Source organism: Tasmannia lanceolata, unplaced genomic scaffold, assembly GCF_043159265.1.
Source record: "Tasmannia lanceolata isolate RefF3 unplaced genomic scaffold, GAP_Taslan_0.1 ptg000002l, whole genome shotgun sequence".
Classification (NCBI taxonomy): Eukaryota; Viridiplantae; Streptophyta; class Magnoliopsida; order Canellales; family Winteraceae; genus Tasmannia; species Tasmannia lanceolata.
The window spans coordinates 28819077-28841033 of NW_027518679.1; the positions used below are offsets into that span (position 1 = coordinate 28819077).

At 38.2% G+C, this 21957-nt stretch overlaps 2 protein-coding genes and 1 pseudogene across 2 annotated transcripts; all 3 read left to right on the forward strand.

The window, feature by feature from the left end:
• The first annotated feature begins 2984 nt into the window (after positions 1-2984).
• Positions 2985-4402, forward strand: LOC143890285 (cytochrome P450 709B2-like). The gene is made up of 4 exons (XM_077394917.1): positions 2985-3232; positions 3361-3479; positions 3539-3813; positions 3971-4402. The coding sequence occupies exons 1-4, from the start codon at positions 2985-2987 to the stop codon at positions 4400-4402; spliced, it is 1074 nt and encodes a 357-aa protein (XP_077251032.1).
• Positions 4403-10810: 6408 nt separating this feature from the next.
• Positions 10811-14292, forward strand: LOC143856108 (cytochrome P450 709B1-like). Its single transcript, XM_077366213.1, has 5 exons — positions 10811-11134; positions 11945-12168; positions 12740-12990; positions 13115-13490; positions 13649-14292. Exons 1-5 carry the CDS (start codon positions 10861-10863, stop codon positions 14078-14080), a joined length of 1557 nt encoding a protein of 518 aa, XP_077222328.1. The 5' UTR covers positions 10811-10860; the 3' UTR covers positions 14081-14292.
• A 4970-nt stretch (positions 14293-19262) lies between these two features.
• On the forward strand, positions 19263-20754 carry LOC143883635 (cytochrome P450 709B1-like; annotated as a pseudogene).
• The last annotated feature ends 1203 nt before the right edge of the window (positions 20755-21957 follow it).

Genomic DNA, 21957 nt, shown 5'->3' on the forward strand with positions numbered 1-21957 from the left:
AGTGACCCTATCGCTTTGTTGAGGGTTTGTGGTATTCTTCATCTTTCAAATTTAGAAGAATATTCCAACGGTCAGTGCCAATCTGATGATGCAGAAATTTGGTACGCATGATCAGTGGCTGGTTCAGCTTCAACCTGTGATTGATCTGCTCTCACAGAAAACACGTTAGAGGTCTTTGAGTTGTGACTTCGGGAGACCACTCTGGCAGTCAAGTCAGAAATCGGCACAACAGGAGAGAAAACAAGCAACAGGTGAACTCGAGAGTGCCTCTTTCTAGTAATTCAGGATACTGGAGATGTGTACCTTTGAGCTTGGGGGTGCTTTTATAGAGGAGGACTTCACAATAGTTTAGGAGACTTGCTTTGATTAGGATTCTTTCCTTATTGGGCGATTTCGTTTGGAGATAAACACCCGGTTTCCTCATGGGAACTGACTTTTATATGGGTTCACTGTCCTTTGGAGAGTTGCCATGCTCATGCGGACTTTGCTAAGTTGGAGAAATAGAGAATCCTTCTCGCATCCCTTTAGAGGGCGAGTTTGGTTTCCTCATTTAGGTTCATTTCCACGTATCATTAATCTAAGGGAGAAGTGGATTTTACCCCTAACGCTGGATTTACTAATAGAGTACCCGACATCTGTTGATCTTTTGACTATTCACTATGTAATTGCATGTTTAAACTCTGATAAGATTTGATTATCTAATGAATCAATATTTCAAATCTATCTTAGATTTTTTTATTTCTTGTATATTTATATACTTCACATTTCCTATTCTCCCTTGGTTTACCATGGACAGAACAATGTACTATAACTACCTTAGGACCATGTGCTTGTTTTAGTAACATGTTCCAGTTCTTATATCTAACTTAGCAGTAGGTGCTTGGAAAGTGATATATTTGCCCCCTTTTCGTCTCATGGACTACTCTTTTTGCACTACAAGGGGTGGCCCAGATATGTCATTTCCTGTATGCATGTAGAGAAAGATTGAATCTCACTAATATAGTGTTTTAGTTCTAGGGGTGCAACTCGGTTCGATGCATGCAGAGAAAGATTGAATCTCACTAATATAGTGTTTTCCACATGAGACCCTGATGTGGACCCACCGTCACATGAACTTCTCTATCATTATAGGGGTGCAACTCGGTTCGATTTGTGGGAATTTTGATTGAGCTTTTATAATAAAATGGGGTCCGATTTGGGATGGTTCCAAATCAATTTCTTAGAGAATCTCAACTCAGCCCGACCCAAATTGCACACGTATGTATAAGAAAGAAGAGAGTTTTTTCATTCACCAATGAGGATAGAGAGTTTCACACTTTGCGGATTTAGGTTTAAAGGTCATAAACCGAATCATGTAAATCTTTGTCTCAACTTTTAAGTTAATTTTTTTTTTTTTAGTTTCTCTACATTGCGTCATTCCTAACACACTACATTCCTAACACACAACGCTAAACACACGCCTGGGCCAGGACTTACAGGTCCTTACCTTGAAAATTCTTCGCTATAGGATGATCTTAACCCTATGATCTTTGAAGGTTAAAATGGATGACTCATGGAAATATTTGCAGGATAGAGGGTCAGAAACATCCTATTGAGAAGATTTTTGGGGCAGGCCTATCTACACCAACAAACGCATGGCTTAGATCACCCAATAATGTGGGTCCAACCAAAGTTGGCAAATCATGTAAGGAAAAAGCCGGGATAGAAAAATTCAAGTTTAATACGCTATTGGCTTAAAAACATTTTGTAAAAACTGGTCAAATAAATAAAAAGAACAAAAAAAATGCATTTAATACGTTTAAAATTGGGAAGTGGTATATCCGCCCCTTTTGATTACCGGGGGACACCCAGAGCTAGTGTATCGAAGACTAAAGTGGGGCTGAAGTACTTGATGTCAGAAGAATTCAGTGGGCCTGATTGCCATCTACAGTGGCACTGGGTGTCCCAAGTAATCAAAAGGGGAGGATATATCACTTCCCTTAAAATTTTATCATTTACAAAATACAGTACAGGTAAAATTGGAAAGTTGGTACACGGCGAACCATCAAAACGTGTTTTTTTTTTTTTTTTGAAAAAGAAGGTTGCTAGCAAAATGGGAATCTCTTTTGGCAAAAAAGACAAGAGCCTTTCTCATGACACGTTGGCAAGAAGACAAAGAAGTGGGGCAAATCCGCACAAAAGCGAAAAATCATTATGAAATCGACCAAATCATTGGTCAATTTCACCATTTTCTTTATTTTCTTAACGGGATCCGGTTTTAAAAGTGTTCTCCTTTCGAAAATTGTTGTATGAAATGCAGTTTCGCTTAGATGGGTGACAACCGAAACATTTTATTGAGATTCCGGCCTTCTAGATGGGTGACAAAACGGGAACCCAGTAAGGAGGAAAAGACAAGAGGTCATGAATCCCCACAGAAGCAAAAAATCAATTTGAAATTGACAAAATCTTAGGTCTTTCAATCATCTTCTCTATTTTCTAAATGGGATCCCGTTTTGAAGTGTTTTCCTTTGGAAAAATCTCGTTTAAGATGATGTTTTGCTAACTGTGGGTCCAACTATGTGTTATTTTGACTGCATGTACTACCAATCTTCTAGAAACATATTATTGAGAATTCCGTCCTTCCAGATGAGTAACTTAGGAATGATGCTTTTTCTCACTGTCTCTTTCTATATCACTCTTTTTGTCTGTGGGCCAAAAATTTGTCCTTACAGGAACAGAGGTGTGGTATTAAAACTAAAGCCCAGAGGTGATCTAAAAAACTTAACCCTTTTCATGACTGTCATTAAAACACTAGTGAATTTCCTTGAGGAGTTGGGCTTGTATTTACAATTTTTTATGGCTTTATTGATAAGGATGAATTAATTGATTAAAAATGATTTTGAAATGGGAAATGATAATTCATCTGACCTTTGATCGGATGGTAATAAGAAGTGAGACCCACTTTCATGATATTTAATCCTCCACGGATTTTCATTTGATAGGTCATGACTAAGAGAATGGCATCATGCACTCTATCGATGATTGATCGTTGGCAGGATCTGGTGATTCAAGACAAGGGACAATGTAAAGAAATAGAGATGAATATCGAATTTCAAGAGCTTACGGTAGACATAATCTGTCATGCTGCCTTTGGTAGTAGTTTCAATGAAGGAAGGGAAGTCTTTGAGGTTCAAAAAGAGCTTCAAAAATTGGCCAGTGACTCTAGTACTGATATCATCATCCCTGGTAGCCAGTAATTATCTCACTCCCTTGCCGTTTTGAAATATTTGAAATCCATGTGGTAAATAAAATGCGTAGATTCAATTTTATACTAGAGAAGAGCTTTTACATGATAATATCTGAGACATTTTTTAATTGCAGGTATCTTCCTACTAGGTGGAACCTTCATATATGGAAACTCAATAGAAGAATAATGAGGAATACACTTGCACATATAATAGAGAGTAGGCTAAATTCCAAGGACGAAAACTATGGGAATCATCTACTTGGGTTGATGATGGGAATGTCAACAACTGGCTCTAATAGGAAGAAAGGGGACCCAATTATGGGAATGATCTACTTGGGTTGATAATGGGAATGTCAACAACTGGCTCTAATAGGAAGAATGGGGACCCAAAGCTAAACATGAAAGAAATCATGGATGAGTGCAAGACATTCTTCTTTGCAGGGCATGATACCACAGCTAATTTACTAACTTGGACTATGTTCTTGTTAAGCTTATACCAAGAATGGCAGGAGAGACTCAGAGAAGTGGTATTGAGGGAATGTGGAATGGAAATTTCAGATGCAGATAAGCTCAACAAATTAAAATTGGTAAGATGATTTTTTATTTTTTCTATTTTTCACTGACATAAAGCACAAACTGATAAGAACAAAGAGATGGAAAACAATATCAATACAGCTTAAAAATTACAGACTTACAATAGTTCGGTTTATTTTATATTAAGCACAATGATGATAAATTTTGTAGGTGAACATGGTAATTATGGAAGCCCTGAGGCTCTATGGTCCCGCGATTTATATGACCAGAAAGGCTTCCAGTGATATGATGTTGGGAAACTTGATGATCCCAAACGGCACAGTCATAACAATTCCGTTGCAAGTAATTCACACAAACAAGAAATATTGGGGTGAGGATGCAAATGAATTCAAGCCATTGAGATTCACAGATGGGGTCTCAAGGGCAGCGAAACATCCGAATCCTCTAATGCCATTCTCTCTAGGTCCAAGAACCTGTATTGGGCAGAATTTTGCACTGTTAGAAGCAAAGATGGTGCTAGCCATGATCCTTCAGAGGTTCTCCTTCACACTCTCCCCACAGTATAAACATGCGCCAGCAGAGAAACTTACCCTTCAGCCAGAGTTTGGTCTTCCTATTCATCTAAGACCTTTGGGTGTATAAAACAGAAACAGACTCTTCAGTCTTAAGTTGCATTTATAGTATATGTACTGCTTTCATTCTTTTCTACATGTCATTAGTTATGTAAAGGGCCTTACCAGTTGGCCCAAGGGCTATCCTGTTAAATGGAACTGAAATGTGGTCTCCTCTCTAATAAACCCTTTTGTCAATGTCATTCCAATAAATTTTACTTGTTTAATGGATGAAAACTCTTAAGATCATGTCACGGAACAGCCTTTAGCTCCATGTGAAGAAATAAGCTGTGGATTTTGGGACGTGGTATTTATAGTTCCTAACGCAATTTGTGGTTTCTTTTTACAAAAATGTTTCAAACTTCCCCAATGGAAGGAATTACATTTTCGCAGCTTTATTTAAGAAAATTTATAATAATTGATAGACAAAGATATGCAATGGCTTTCAAGATGGCATTATTTTTCAAAAATGATCTTGAAGTGGTCATTGCCAAATAGTTTGAATTTTTTAGCAAATCCTAGATTGCTCATGTTAACTTACCAACTTCTCCAAAAGTTTAAGCTGTTGGAGAAAGGCGTTATTTATCTTTTATACTTTAGTACTCCCCCGCACGTGTGGCCCACTTGGCAAACACGTGGCACATGTGGTCCCACTTTGGGCTGACCATCGCATGTGGATTTTTGCTATCCGGGAGGTTTGAACCTGGGACCTTTGGCTTTGATACCATGTTAATCTACCAACTTCTCCAAAAGCTTAAGCTGTTTGAGAAAAGGCGTTATTTATCTTTTATACTTTAACAGCTCAATCCAGGCATACCAAGGCTACTCTGGCAAAAGAAGAATTCAAAGCAAGGAAGTAGGACTCACCTTCCATACCACTAAGAACAAGACGCAAGCTAATAGTTTGATATCATTTCTTGGTTAAAGCATTTGAAATGTTTGTAATCATCTATGAAGCACGGGTACGGGTATGACACGACACGTGTACGTGGGTACGTGATTTTCCAAAAAAACCGGGTGCGGGTACTTTCGGGTACGCCGAATATAATAATATTTTGTAATATTTAATTATATATGTACATAAATTAAAAAATAAGAATTGGAGAGCAATCAAATAACAATTACATCAACAAAATGAAAAATTCTAATATCACTCTTCATTTCATAAGTGATTAAGTTCTATATTTCAAAACATGAGGCATCAATACATCATTCATTTGAAAAAAAGTTTGTCGCCAGTGTGTTGACCAGTGCCTGAAAAGATGAGTAATTTTTAGAGGCCAAATTATGAGATTTTTTATACTGGACTTTTGGGATTTAATAATGTTTGGACATGATAGATTTTATGAATTTTTAAAATTTGAAAAATACCCTACCGTTTGGAATTTAAGAAAGTTAAAATTTTGACCCAACCCTCTTTCTGCGAATTTTGTACTAGAACAGGAGAGTTGACTTTTTTTCATTTTTGATTTGGGTCTTGAAACTATTTTTAATAAATCCATATTAGGGGTATTCCGTTATTTACATGTAAATCTTAAGTAATGGACAATAAAATAGTAAAGACATTTACTTGTAAATACTAAGTACAGGAAAGGAGAGAGGACAAGCAGGAAGGGTTTACAAACCAGGTAAGAGAAGCAGGACGTGTTGGGTATGCGTGGGTACGCACCCCCAACGCACCCGACACCCACCCAGTACAAGAAGAATGTTTTTTATTTTTTTTAATTATGGGGGTCGCACCCCCAACGCACCCGAACGTACCCGCACCCCATACGTGTCGGGTACGGGTACGGGTACGGGAGGCCCTAGAGAGTACCCGTGCTTCCTATGTAATCATCAATCAGATTAGTTCATTTCTGATATTATGTGCATGTTTCACTGCATCGAAACAGACCCTTAGGGGTGGGAACGTTGTACAAACTATCATTCTCTTAAGATATTAAAGAGGGAAGGATACGAGGCAGAGGAAGATAAGATGTGAAGAAGTGGAGACAATGCAAGTAAACAAGAACGAGAATGCATCTATTATTGATGGTTTGGGATTTAGTTGTAGCTTTCACCTTATCAGAAATTGAAGTATAGAAACACGAAGACGAAAGGAAGAAGAGGAAGAGAGGAGGAGCTTGAAAGGCTCAACCGCAAGAGGAAGAGGAGAAGGAGCTTGAAAGGCTGAACCGCCAAGTTTCTCATGCCCCAATAGATAAGAAATTTTTTAATCATTTTCTATAAAGAAAATCCAAAGTTCCGAAACTTGCATTTGAAGTACATCAAGTGGAAGTTTTTGTTGTGAAAACTCCTCTAAAATAGCGATCTCCAATTTCAATGGCGAACCAAAATGAAGTAGACAAACACAAGCAATCACAAGAAGACATAAAAGATTTACATGGTTCGGCAATGCCTACATCCACGGCGAGACGACGAGAAACTCCACTATAAGAACAAGAGATTACAAGAGAAGATTGGAAAAATAATGGCTGATACTTGTTGCATCTCTCTATTTTTAATGGTGGGTTGAGAGTATTAGGGATGACTTAGATGAAGCAAATAGAATGAACTTAGGTCTGCTTTGAGGGAGACCTAAAACCTCCATTAAACATAGAAAAGTGATGGAAAACGCCCCCTTCTTCACTAAACGAAATTTCAACATTTAGAAAGACTACCTTGGTCAAACAAGTAATAAATCTCTAAAACATAGCAACTAACATCAATAAAATCTCCTAGTCACATCTCCTATAAAATATCAAGATAACAACCAAAACTCTTCAATTTCTATCAACTCTTATTGTCTATTATTGAGACTTATTCAACTCCTAAAAACTTGCAAGATAACTCAATAAAGTCTCCTAATCACGTCTCCTATAAAATATCATGATAGCAACCAAAACTCTTCAATTTCTATCTACTGTTATCGTCTATTATTGAAACTTATTCAACTCCAAAAAACTTGCAAGATAACTCCTGAATAAATGGTGGTACTGACATAGAATTTTAGCGCAGCGGATCAAGCATGGAAACACAGCCGAAGCGCACAATCCGAAAATTGCCCGAGAATCACTAGGGAAGAAGAAAGATCTTAGAATACACTAGGAAAGAAGAGAGAAGAAAGGAAGAAGAAAAATCCTAGAATCCACTAGGAAGAAGAGAGAGAACAAGAAGAGATAAAGAGTGAAATTTTATTCCAATATTCTTGATTGATTCTAGTAAAAAAATAGAAAGAAAGTTACTAATTTACCACTAATATCCTACATTAGTCCCTCCCACTTGAAAGAACCTCGCCCTCGAGTTTAGACAAAATGAAAAGAACAAGCTTAAATTTAAGCCCGGTGTAGAATAGATCTGTAAAGATGAACTGGTCGCTTCGACCTCGAATTGAAATTGTTTGCATCGAATTAGATATTTTCATTTGCTTACTAATCTGGCATGTGTGGATAGAAGGTTGGACTTCATTCGACTAGAAATCAAGCCCTCAATAAACTCTTAAATCCTGGGTAGTTTAGGCAGAAAAAGGACTCATTAAGGATTATAATGGCCTTAGTAGCTCATTCTGATTTAAAGTTGCATCAAATGGATGTGAAAATGGCCTTCCTCAATGGTAATTTAGAAGAATAGTTATATATGAACCACACTGAAGGATTTTTGTTTGAAAGTGGTAGTCACAGGGTTTGCAAATTAAAGATATCTATATATGGACTAAAGCAGAACTCCCGTGGTGGTACCTTAAGTTTCCTGATGTGATTGTACATAACTTAAAGTCAGCGCGAGTGGGTTTATCTTTTGGTCCTATAAGTAGATGATATTTGCTGGCTACTAATAATTTAGGAATGTTATGTGAAGTGAAACAGGTCCTAACTCAAACTTCGATGTGAAGGATAAGGGTGAAGCCTCATATGTCAATGGCATTGAAATTAAGAAAATAGATCTCAAGATATCTTGGGACTATCTCAGAAGGCCTATGTTAACAAAGTTTTGAAAAGGTTTTGGATGCAGAATTGTTCACCAAATATAGCACGTATCCTTAAAGGTGATAAACTCAGTGAGTCACAATTCCTAAAGTATGATTTGGAAAGATAACAGATGAGAAATATTCTCTATGCTTCGACGGTTGGCAATTTTCGAACATCGGCTATGCTGTAGGGTTGCTAGGGACTTACCAGAGAAATCTAGGGATGGATCATTGGACCACTGCAAAGAAGGTTTTACAGTACTTTCAGGGTATATAGGATTACAAGCTCACATACAGACGGTCGGATCACTCAGAAGTGATCAGATATTCAGAATCGGACTTTGCCGGGTGTCATGATACTAGGAAGTCAATATTAGGGTATATCTTCCTATTAATGGAGGTGCCATTTCATTCAAAAGCATGGAGCAATGGCTGAACACTTCTTCGTTTACGGAGGCAAAGTTCATTGCGTGCTATGAGGTAACTATGCTGGGATTATGGTTGCGGAATTTTATTGTAGGGCTTATGATTGTGGATTATATCTTCAAGTCATTAGTAATTTACGGTCATAATTCTTCCAAGGTATTCTTTTCTAACATGGAGTTCCTTAAAGTTAGGGAGAATTTTCTTAATCGAGTGGCTGCTAAGAACATTTCTACTATACAGTTGACAGTGGATCCCATGACTAAAGGGATTTCGCCTAAGTTGTATACGGAACATGTGGATCATATGGGTCTTGTAGTAATTAGTGATTAATTACATTTTGTCACTTTTAGCTGCAACATAAAGTGGATGATTCTGTTTACATGTTTTATACATATACAATACATAAAGTGTGTACGCATTAAGGTTTGATAAAACAGACTCTCCCTAATGACAGATAAAGGTGGACATTTCCTGTTGGAGGTGTATGCCGCTATGATTCGTACATTTGAGATACACTATAAGGGTGTACAATAAAGATAAAGTTAAAGATATTTTGGATTGAAGATTTTCTAAAACTATGGCCATAAAGTTTTCAAAATAAGTATTTAAGACTCTAAGTTGCTTTGTGAATATATACCAATGTGGACCAAGTGGGAGAATGTTGGCATTTTTTGTGTGGCCCACGTTGGGACCCACACAGGAAAAATGTTTTGGATTCTACTAGAGGGCTTATCTACTAAAGTTGTATTTACAAAGGGAGTCTATAGATAAGTCCCAAAGTGATTTTAATTAATAAAAGACTAAGTGTTTGAGGTGTGGTGGGAAGCAAAAAACACACAGTCCCAAATCCTACAAATATGTGTTGTTCTTTATGGAAGAACATGCGTAGTTTATAACTGAAGTTTCCATGTAAAGAGGGTCCCTAATCTGAGAGGAAAATTGTTCCTACGATTCCAACGATCGAGCCCTAAGATCTTCTACAGATTATAAGAAAACTCTTTCATTGTTGGTGGCGCATTGAAGTTTGTGGTTTCAACCGTCGGTTCAAGGGAATTCACAATCATATGATCTAATCGCCATGGCCAGAGGTAAGTTCCGCATTAATTACATAGTAATTTATGGTTTAACACATTGTACTCTAACCTTATGACCATGTACTTGTTTTAGTATCATGGCCCACTTATTATATTTACCTTGGTAGCATGTGCATGGATAGTGATACATCCGCCCCCATTTCTTGCCAGGTACTACTCTTTTTACACTACAAGGGGTGGCACAAGGAAGAAAAGGGCGTGGATATATCAATTCCGTATATGCATGTAGTGAATGAATGAATCTCACTAATATAGTGTTCTAGTTCTAGAAGAGCAGGTAAACCCAAATATCCCTTGTCCCCACGAGTTTTTACAGTACTAAAACAATCATGACCACATGTGCAAGCCAACTGTCTAATCCTTAGAGCCCCGCGTATGGTCTCTCTCCATCTCTCTCTTTCTTTTTTCTCTAGAAGGGAGAACGAAGCACGGAAGTACTAGGTAGACTGTAGACATAAGTTTCATTGAGACATGTGGACCCACCCTCACAGGAACTTCTCTATCACTTGACTAATAGAAGGACGAGATTTTTTTTTTATTTGGAAAAAAGACGAGAGCTCTCTAGTGACAAGCGGGCAAGAAGATAGAGGGCATGAAACTCCAGATTGCAAAAATCAATTTGAAATTGACCAAATCATGGTCAATTTCACCATTTTCTTTATTTTCTAAACCGGATCTTTTTCCCCTGAAAAACATGTTGTTTGAAATGAAGTTTTGCTAGCTATGGGTCCAACTATGTGTTTCTTTTGCCTGCATGTATTACCAATCTTCTAGAAATATATTATTGAGATTCCGTCCTTCTAGATGTGTGACACAGGAAAAGATTAGTTTGACAACTTAGGAATGGTGCTCCCTCTCACACTGTCTCTTTCTATGTCTCTCTTTTTGTCTGTGGGCCAAAAATTTGTCATTCAAACATCACTACCGTCCTTACATAGACAGCCAAGCATGAAATCCTGCCTATAAATACTAGCAATACTTCATATAATCCATCAAACAATTGAGAACATCTCTCACTCTATAGAGATGGGTTTTGTTGGCATATTTCAAGCGGTTTTCGTAGTGTTGCTGATATCAAGGCTGTGGAGACTCTTCAAAGTTCTCTTATGGAGGCCTTATTCCTTAACAAAATCATTTGCAAAGCAAGGAGTAAGAGGACCCCAATACTCATTCATGTCAGGTTCTTTAGAGGAAATCAAGAGCCTGAAGAAGAATGCAGAGGAGATGGTAATGGATACTCATTGTCATGACATCACACCTAGGGTCTCACCCCACTACTCGAAATGGTCCTCACAATATGGTATGGTCATACTCTCTTCTCTTCTATTCTCTTATCATGTTACAAAATGGTTGGTTTTACGCCTATCAAAAACGAATGGTGGGCATCATCTCTCTCTGTTTTTCCCCCTCTTTTTGTACATTAAAAATGCGGATGCTTTCCAAAACACGGCCAAATCCAATCATAATAGATTTGGTGTCAAAGACTTCTGATTGACTTTGTAAGGCAAAACACGGACCAAGATAAAGAATGCGGCCAAGGTAAAATGGGGTTAAGTTCTTAGAAAGGCGTATCAGACTAAAAAAATCAAAAAATGCCCAAAACTTTAAACATAATAAATCAAAACAGGGAGCTGATATCTGCTTAATTAACCATGTTTTGATAATGGGACGAACTCACCTCGTTTGTTTTAACCAGCTGCCAAAGGCTATTCCAAATTTACAATCATGTAAAAAAAAAGTAAATCTTCTAGATTTGTGTAGTCAACTTATCAAAATTCAAAATATAAACCTTTGTTGGGGCCATGAGTGTGTCAACGGGCCAGTCAATCTGTATTTGAAAAGTTGGCTAAGGCCAAGCTCATTGACCATTTGTCAAAAGCCAGCTATTTATGAAACGTTGCCAATTAACTTAATATAATGGTAATTATATACAGTAATTGCTTTCTTCTACTCCACCCAACATTAAACATCCAAATGCTTTTTTCTACATGGTTTTTGTGTGTGAAATTACATGGTACTCTTATATTTGTGCTAATCTCTAGAGGATTTGGGTTAGATAAATGAATATGATTATTCTTTGAGATTGACTGTAGTTTAATTTACCATGCAGGAGAGAAGTTTTTTTACTTTTTTGGGACAGAACCAAGGATCTGCATAACTGAACCTGATCTTGCCAAAGAAATACTGTCAACCAAGTTTGGTTTTTTCACCAAACCTAAGCCAAGGCCTTCAATATCAGCCCTGATGGGGAAGGGATTGGTTATGGTTGAGGGATCGGAATGGGTTAAGCATAGAAGGGCTGTCAACCCTGCTTTCAACATAGACAAGCTCAAGGTGAGATGCCTATTTCCCTTCTAAAGTTTTTTTTCCTCGTGAGCCTATTTCCCTTCAAAAGTTTTTTTTCTCGTGACTGTTAAAATACTTGTACATTTCATCAACATGTTAAGCTCAATGTCAGATTGGTACCCAGTTTTTGCCTTATAAGACTTGTAAAGTCTATTAAGATCTTAAGCTCAAGAGAACATAGGTACCAATTTTCTTTGGTCTTATAGTCACTCTTTCTGCACCATTTACACGATGGTTGAGTCACTTGTCTGTTGCCTTAGATGTTGGGTTTTTCATTTTCAATATATTTCCCTTTCTATGACATTTTTTTATGTTTAACATCTTGAAGTTGAAACAGATAAAAAATAGATTCCATTAGTATTAACTTGTGTACTGAATTTAACCTCAATGTCAGATATCCATCTTCTTTTTTCACAAAATTACCTCTTTAAATCTGTTTCATGACTCTTAGAAAACATAGACTGGGATGTAGTTGTGGTATTAAAACTAAAGCTCAGAGTCTGAGATGATATAAAAAACCAAGTTTAATCCTCCATGGCTATTGCTTTTCATTTGATAGGTGATGACCAAGAGAATGGCGTCATGCGCTTTATCGATGCTTGATCGGTGGCAAGATTTGGTGATTCAAGACAAGGGACAATGTAAAGAAATAGAGATGAATATCGAGTTTCAGGAGCTGACTGCAGACATAATCTGTCATACTGCCTTTGGTAGTAGTTTCAATGAAGGAAGGGAAGTCTTTGAGGTGCAAAAAGAGCTTCAACAATTGGCCACAGATTCCAGTAATGATATCATCATCCCTGGTAGCCAGTAATTACCTCAGTCCCTTCCTCTTTTTAAATATTTCAACTCCGCGTGGTAAACAGAATCTGTAGATTCAATTTTATACTAGAGAAGAACTTTACATGATAATATCGACATTTTTTAATTGCAGGTATCTTCCTACTAGGTGGAACCTTCATATATGGAAACTCAATAGAAGAATGAGGAATACACTTGCACATATAATAGAGAGTAGGCTAAATTCCAAGGATGGAAGCTATGGGAATGATCTACTTGGGTTGATGATGGGAATGTCAGAGACCGGCTCTGATAGGCAGAAAGGGGACCCGAAGCTAAACATGAAGGAAATCATGGATGAGTGCAAGACATTCTTCTTTGCAGGGCATGATACCACAGCTAATTTACTAACTTGGACTATGTTCTTGTTAAGCTTATACCCAGAATGGCAGGAGAGACTCAGAGAGGAGGTATTGAGGGAATGTGGGATGGGAATTCCAGATGCAGATAAGCTCAACAAATTAAAATTGGTAAGATGATTTTAGATTTTTTTTATTTTTCCACATACCTAAAGCACAAACTGATAAGAACAAAGGGATGGAAAACAATATCAATACACTTTACAAATTACAGACTTACAATAGTTTTGTTTATTTTATATTAAGCACAATGTTGGTAAATTTTGTAGGTGAACATGGTAATTATGGAAACCCTGAGGCTCTATGGTCCGGCGATTTATATGACCAGAAAGGCATCCAGTGATATGATGTTGGGAAACTTGATGATCCCAAAGGGCACAGTTATAACAATTCCGTTGCAAATAATCCACACCAACAAGAAATATTGGGGTGAGGATGCAAATGAATTCAAGCCATTGAGATTCACAGATGGGGTCTCAAAAGCAGCAAAACATCCTAATGCTCTAATGCCATTCTCTCTTGGTCCAAGAACCTGCATTGGGCAGAATTTCGCAATGTTGGAAGCAAAGATGGTGCTAGCCATGACCCTTCAGAGGTTCTCCTTCACCCTCTCCCCACAGTATAAACACGCGCCAGCAGAGAAACTCACTCTTCAGCCAGAGTTTGGCCTTCCTATTCATCTTAGACCTTTGGGTGTATAAAACAGGAACAGACTCTTCAGTTTTAAGTTGCATTCGTAGTATATGTACTTTGTCATCCTTTTCTACATGTCATTAGTTATCTTAAAGGTCTTACCAGTTGGCTGGGCTATCCTGTTAAATGCAATTGAAATGTGGTCTGCTCTATAATGAAGCAATTTGATAGTGTATTCAAATAAATTTTGCTTGTTTAATGGATGAAAACTCTTAGAGAATCATGTCCCGGAATAGCCTTTAGCTCCATGTGATGAAATATGCTGTGGATTTTAGGACATGGTATTTATAGTTTCTAAAGCAATCTGTGGTTTTTAAAAAAGTATCAAACTTCCCCAATGGAAGGAATTACATTTCGCAACTTTATTTATGAAGATTTATAACAATGGATAGCCAAAGATATGTAACGGCTTTCAAGATAGCATTATTTTTCAAAAATTATCTTGAAGTGGCCATGGCCAAAATAGTTTCAATTTTTCTAGATAGCTCAATCTAGCCATACCAAGGCTACTCAGGCAAATGAAGAATTCAGAGCGAGGGAGTAGCAAATTGTAACATGGAAGCTTAATTTTAGGCATAACTTCTTTGATAGAGAGATTGCTCAGACACCTCTTGTCGACTCTCTTGACTCCTGCTATGTTATTAAGAATACGGAGTGATGGAGACCATTCTAAGGCCCATATTTTAAGTTTTAAGTATTTTCCAGGTGTATTTAACTTTCTTAGGTTATAGGAGGTAGGCGTGCAATTCGGGTTGGGTTCAACCCGGAAAAAAGTTAGGTCAGGTCAGGTTCGGGTTCTGGTTGAGTTTTCCCAACCCGGGTTGAGTTCGGGTCAGGTTCAGGTTGAGGGCTTGGGCAACCCGACCCGAGTGATACCCGACCTTTTTTTTATTTTAGTAAGCTTAAAATGTCTGGTTGGTTCAGGTTGACTCGGGTCGGTTCGGGTTAAGGTTGATAAAAATGGGTTCATCAGGTCGGGTCGGGTTGAACCTCATTGGGTTGGAACTTGGGTCGGGTCGGGTTGAACCTCTGGTCGGGTTTGAGTTGGCCTCAACCCGACCCAACCCGACCTGAGTTGCACGCCTAATAGGAGGGGTACCACGGGTCTTTTCCCAACAATATCACCTAGGCAGTGTTCTTTTGATTTCTTTTTTCGCTTATTTTCCGTGTAGACCTCACCTTTTTTGGCATAAATGCATTTTTGGGTGTTTTCCTCGCCGTCCTCCTCAGATTGTCATCGTGCTAGCCATCTCTAGGTACGGTCTCTCTCTCTCTCTCTCTCTCTCTCTCTGACCTCCATTCTCTGTGTATGGGTTTCATTTGACGCTTCCCCCCTCTCTCTCGCTGTTGAGTTAGTGATACAAAATCATATGTTGTATTTCATTCTGGGAGTGGATCCCACTTGGCCCTTTTAAGTGGGATGTGTCTCTCTCTCTATCTATATATGATTTGTATATGAACGAGAGGTGTTGAAGAAAAAAGGAAAATGTGGAGAGAAGGGGAGAAAAGGCTTGGGCAAGGCAAGAGGGTTTTCTCTGGGGCTCTATGTGGGCTTTTGTGGTGAAACAAAAGCAAGGTTCTTCTTCTTGAGGAAAAAGCTAGGGCAAGGCAAGAGGGTTTTCTCTTGGGGGCTCTAGGAGAGCTTTTGTGGTGGAGCAAAAGCAAGGTTATTCTTGAGGAGAAAGCTAGGGCAAGGCAAGAGGGGTTTTCACTTGGGGGCTCTAGAAGAGTTTTTGTGGTGAAGCAAAAGTAAGGTTCATCTCCTCAAGGTTGAGGAGAAGGTTTAGGGCAAAAAAGAGGGGTTTTCTCCAAGGCTCTTGGAAGGCTTTTTTGTGGTGAAGCAAAAAGGGTTGTTTACTTCCAGAGGGTGATTCACCCTTCTCGTCGTTGATGGGGTTGGCTTGGACATTAGTAACTCGGGGGTGGGAGGGTAGAGGAGGAGGGTTTAGCATTGGCCATCGTGACAACCGGCTGAGGGGAGGGGACAGGTTACAAACAAGTACTGGTAGTTTACCTGGCATATCTGCTACTTATTGAGTCAAACCATTGAGCTGGTCCATCGTGGGACTAGTCAGAGGGGGCATAGTAGACACCAGGGATTCTTCTATGCGGGGAAGCTAATTTCGTCCAACACAGGATCTTGGTTTGAGGTAGAGTCTGGGTTGACACTGCTTCGAGTGACCCTATCGCTTTGTTGAGGGTTTGTGGTATTCTTCATCTTTCAAATTTAGAAGAATATTCCAACGGTCAGCGCCAATCTGATGATGCAGAAATTTGTTACGCATGATCAGTGGCTGGTTCAGCTTCAACCTGTGATTGATCTGCTCTCACAGAAAACACGTTAGGGGTCTTTGAGTTGTGACTCCGGGAGACCACTCCGGCAGTCAAGTCAGAAATCGGCACAACAGGAGAGAAAACAAGCAACAGGTGAACTCGAGAGTGCCTCTTTCTAGTAATTCAGGATACTGCAGATGTGTACCTTTGAGCTTGGGGGTGCTTTTATAGAGGAGGACTTCACAATAGTTTAGGAGACTTGCTTTGATTAGGAGTCTTTTCCTATTGGGCGATTTCGTTTGGAGATAAACACCCAGTTTCCTCATGGGAATTGACTTTTATATGGGTTCACTGTCCTTTGGAGAGTTGCCATGCTCATAGGGGACTTTCCCTATGAAGTTCTTTCCTTCATGAGGACTTTGCTAAGTTGGAGAAATAGAGAATCCTTCTCGCATCCCTTTAGCGGGCGAGTTTGGTTTCCACATTTAGGTTCATTTCCACGTATCATTAATCTAAGGGAGAAGTGGATTTTACCCCTAACGCTGGATTTACTAATAGAGTACCCGACATCAGTTGATCTTTTGACTATTCACTATGTAATTGCATGTTTAAACTCTGATAAGATTTGATTATCTAATGAATCATTATTTCAAATCTATCTTAGATTTTTTTATTTGTTGTATATTTATATACTTCACATTCCCTACTCCCCCTTGGTTTACCATGGACAGAACAATGTACTATAACTACCTTAGGACCATGTGCTTGTTTTAGTAACATGTTCCAGTTCTTATATCTAACTTAGCAGTAGGTGCTTGGAAAGTGATATATTTGCCCCCTTTTCTTCCCATGGACTACTCTTTTTGCACTACAAGGGGTGGCCCAGATATGTCATTTCCTGTATGCATGTAGAGAAAGATTGAATCTCACAAATATAGTGTTTTAGTTCTAGGGGTGCAACTCGGTTCGATGCATGTAGAGAAAGATTGAATCTCACTAATATAGTGTTTTCCACATGAGACCCTGATGTGGACCCACCGTCACATGAACTTCTCTATCATTATAGGGGTGCAACTCGGTTCGATTTGTGGGAATTTTGATTGAGCTTTTATAATAAAATGGGGTCCGATTTGGGTTGGTTCCAAATCAATTTCTTAGAGAATCTCAACTCAGCCCGACCCAAATTGCACCCGTATCTATAAGAAAGAAGAGAGTTTTTTCATTCACCATTGAGGATAGAGAGTTTCACACTTTGCGGATATAGGTTTAAAGGTCATAAACCGAATCATGTAAATCTTTGTCTCAACTTTTAACTTAATTTTTTTTTTTGTTTCTCTACATTGCGTCATTCCTAACACACTACATTCCTAACACACAATGCTAACACATGCCTGGGCCAGGACTTACAGGTCCTTACCTTGAAAATTCTTCGCTATAGGATGATCTTAACCCTATGATCTTTGAAGGTTAAAATGGATGACTCATGGAAACATTTGCAGGATAGAGGGTCAGAAACATCCTATTGAGAAGATTTTTGGGGCAGGCCTATCTACACCAACAAACGAATGGCTTAGATCACCCAATAATGTGGGTCCAACCAAAGTTGGCAAATCATGTAAGGAAAAAGCCGGGATAGTAAAATTCAAGTTTAATACGCTATTGGCTTAAAAACATTTTGTAAAAACTGGTCAAATAAATAAAAAGAACAAAAAAAATGCATTTAATACGTTTAAAATTGGGAAGTGATATATCCGCCCCTTTTGATTACCGGGGACACCCAGAGCTACTGTATCGAAGACTAAAGTGGGGCTGAAGTACTTGATGTCAGAAGAATTCAGTGGGCCTGATTGCCATCTACAGTGGCACTGGGTGTCCCAAGTAATCAAAAGGGGAGGATATATCACTTCCCTAAAAATTTTATCATTTACAAAATACAGTACAGGTAAAATTGGAAAGTTGGTACACGGCGAACCATCAAAACGTGTTTTTTTTTTTTTTTTTTGAAAAAGAAGGTTGCTAGCAAAATGGGAATCTCTTTTGGCAAAAAAGACAAGAGCCTTTCTCATGACACGTTGGCAAGAAGACAAAGAAGTGGGGCAAATCCGCACAAAAGCGAAAAATCATTATGAAATCGACCAAATCATTGGTCAATTTCACCATTTTCTTTATTTTCTTAACGGGATCCGGTTTTAAAAGTGTTCTCCTTTCGAAAATTGTTGTATGAAATGCAGTTTCGCTTAGATGGGTGACACCCGAAACATTTTATTGAGATTCTGGCCTTCTAGATGGGTGACAAAACAGGAACCCAGTAAGGAGGAAAAGACAAGAGGTCATGAATCCCCACAGAAGCAAAAAATCAATTTGAATTTGACAAAATCTTAGGTCTTTCAATCATCTTCTCTATTTTCTAAATGGGATCCCGTTTTGAAGTGTTTTCCTTTGGAAAAATCTCGTTTAAGATGATGTTTTGCTAACTGTGGGTCCAACTATGTGTTATTTTGACTGCATGTACTACCAAAAATCTAGAAACATATTATTGAGAATTCCGTCCTTCCAGATGAGTAACTTAGGAATGATGCTTTTTCTCACTGTCTCTTTCTATATCACTCTTTTTGTCTGTGGGCCAAAAATTTGTCCTTACAGGAACAGAGGTGTGGTATTAAAACTAAAGCCCAGAGGTGATCTAAAAAACTTAACCCTTTTCATGACTGTCATTAAAACACTAGTGAATTTCCTTGAGGAGTTGGGCTTGTATTTACAATTTTTTATGACTTTATTGATAAGGATGAATTAATTGATTAAAAATGATTTTGAAATGGGAAATGATAATTCATCTGACCTTTGATCGGATGGTAATAAGAAGTGAGACCCACCTTCATGATATTTAATCCTCCACGGCTTTTCATTTGATAGGTGATGACTAAGAGAATGGCATCATGCACTTTATCGATGATTGATCGTTGGCAGGATCTGGTGATTCAAGACAAGGGACAATGTAAAGAAATAGAGATGAATATCGAATTTCAAGAGCTTACGGTAGACATAATCTGTCATACTGCCTTTGGTAGTAGTTTCAATGAAGGAAGGGAAGTCTTTGAGGTTCAAAAAGAGCTTCAAAAATTGGCCAGTGACTCTAGTACTGATATCATCATCCCTGGTAGCCACTAATTATCTCACTCCCTTGCCCTTTTGAAATATTTGAAATCCATGTGGTAAATAAAATGCGTAGATTCAATTTTATACTAGAGAAGAGCTTTTACATGATAATATCTGAGACATTTTTTAATTGCAGGTATCTTCCTACTAGGTGGAACCTTCACATATGGAAACTCAATAGAAGAATAATGAGGAATACACTTGCACATATAATAGAGAGTAGGCTAAATTCCAAGGACGAAAACTATGGGAATGATCTACTTGGGTTGATGATGGGAATGTCAACAACTGGCTCTAATAGGAAGAAAGGGAACCCAATTATGGGAATGATCTACTTGGGTTGATAATGGGAATGTCAACAACTGGCTCTAATAGGAAGAATGGGGACCCAATTATGGGAATGATCTACTTGGGTTGATAATGGGAATGTCAACACTTGGCTCAAATAGGAAGAATGGGGACCCAAAGCTAAACATGAAAGAAATCATGGATGAGTGAAAGACATTCTTCTTTGCAGGGCATGATACCACAGCTAATCTACTAACTTGAACTATGTTCTTGTTAAGCTTATCCCAAGAATGGCAGGAGAGACTCAGAGAAGAGGTATTGAGGGAATGTGGGATGGAAATTCCAGATGCAGATAAGCTCAACAAATTGAAATTGGTAAGATGATTTTTTATTTTTTCTATTTTTCACCAACATAAAGCACAAACTGATAAGAACAAAGCGATGGAGAACAATATCAATACAGCTTAAAAATTACAGACTTACAATAGTTCTGTTTATTTTATATTAAACACAATGTTGATAAATTTTGTAGGTGAACATTGTAATTAAGGAAGCCCTGAGGCTCTATGGTCCCGCGATTTATATGACCAGAAAGGCAACCAGTGATATGATGTTGGGGAACTTGATGATCACAAAGGGCACAGTCATAACAATTCCGTTGCAAATAATTCACACAAACAAGAAATATTGGGGTGAGGATGCAAATGAATTCAAGCCATTGAGATTCACAGATGGGGTCTCAAGAGCAGCGAAACATCCGAATGCTCTAATGCCATTTTCTCTAGGTCTAATAACCTGTATTGGGCAGAATTTTTCATTGTTAGAAGCAAAGATGGTGCTAGCCATGATCCTTCAGAGGTTCTCCTTCACACTCTCCCCACAGTATAAACATGCGCCAGCAGAGAAACTTACCCTTCAGCCAGAGTTTGGACATCCTATTCATCTAAGACCTTTGGGTGTATAAAACAGAAACAGACTCTTCAGTTTTAAGTTGCATTTATAGTATATGTACTGCTTTCATTCTTTTCTACATGTCATTAGTTAAGTAAAGGGCCTTACCAGTTGGCCCAAGGGCTATCCTGTTAAATGGAACTGAAATGTGTTCTCCTCTCTAATAAACCCTTTTGCCAATGTCATTCCAATAAATTTTGCTTGTTTAATGGATGAAAACTCTTAAGATCATGTCACGGAACAGCCTTTAGCTCCCGGTGAAGAAATACACTGTGGATTTTGGGACATGGTATTTATAGTTCCTAACGCAATTTGTGGTTTCTTTTTACAAAAATGTTTCAAACTTCCTCAGTGGAAGGAATTACATTTTCGCAGCTTTATTTATGAAAATTTATAATAATTGATAGACAAAGATATGCAATGGCTTTCAAGATGGCATTATTTTTCAAAAATGATCTTGAAGTGGTCATTGCCAAATAGTTTGAAATTTTTAGCAAATCCTAGATGGCTCATGTTAACTTCCCAACTTCTCCAAAAGCTTAAGCTGTTGGAGAAAGGCGTTATTTATCTTTTATACTTTAGCACTCCCCCGCACGTGTGGCCCACTTGGCAAACACGTGGCACATGTGGTCCCACTTTGGGCTGACCATCGCATGTGGATTTTTGCTATCCGGGAGGTTTGAACCTGGGACCTTTGGCTTTGATACCATGTTAACTTACCAACTTCTCCAAAAGCTTAAGCTGTTTGAGAAAAGACGTTTTTTATCTTTTATACTTTCACAGCTCAATCCAGCCATACCAAGGCTACTCTGGCAAAAGAAGAATTTAAAGCAAGAAAGTAGGACTCACCTTCCATACCACTAAGAGCAAGACGCAAGCTAATAGTCTGATATCATTTCTTGGTTAAAGCATTTGAAATGTTTCTAATCATCTCTGAAGCACGGGTACGGGTACGGGGTGCGAATACGACACGACACGGGTACGTGGGTACGTGATTTTCCAAAAAAACCGGGTGCGGGTACTTTCGGGTACGCCGAATATAATAATATTTTTTAATATTTAATTATATATTTACATAAATTAAAAAATTAATAATTGGAGAGCAATCAAATAACAATAACATCACCAAATTGAAAAATTCTAATATCACTCTTCATTTCATAAGTGATTAAGTTCTATATTTCAAAACATGAGGCATCAATACATCATTCATTTG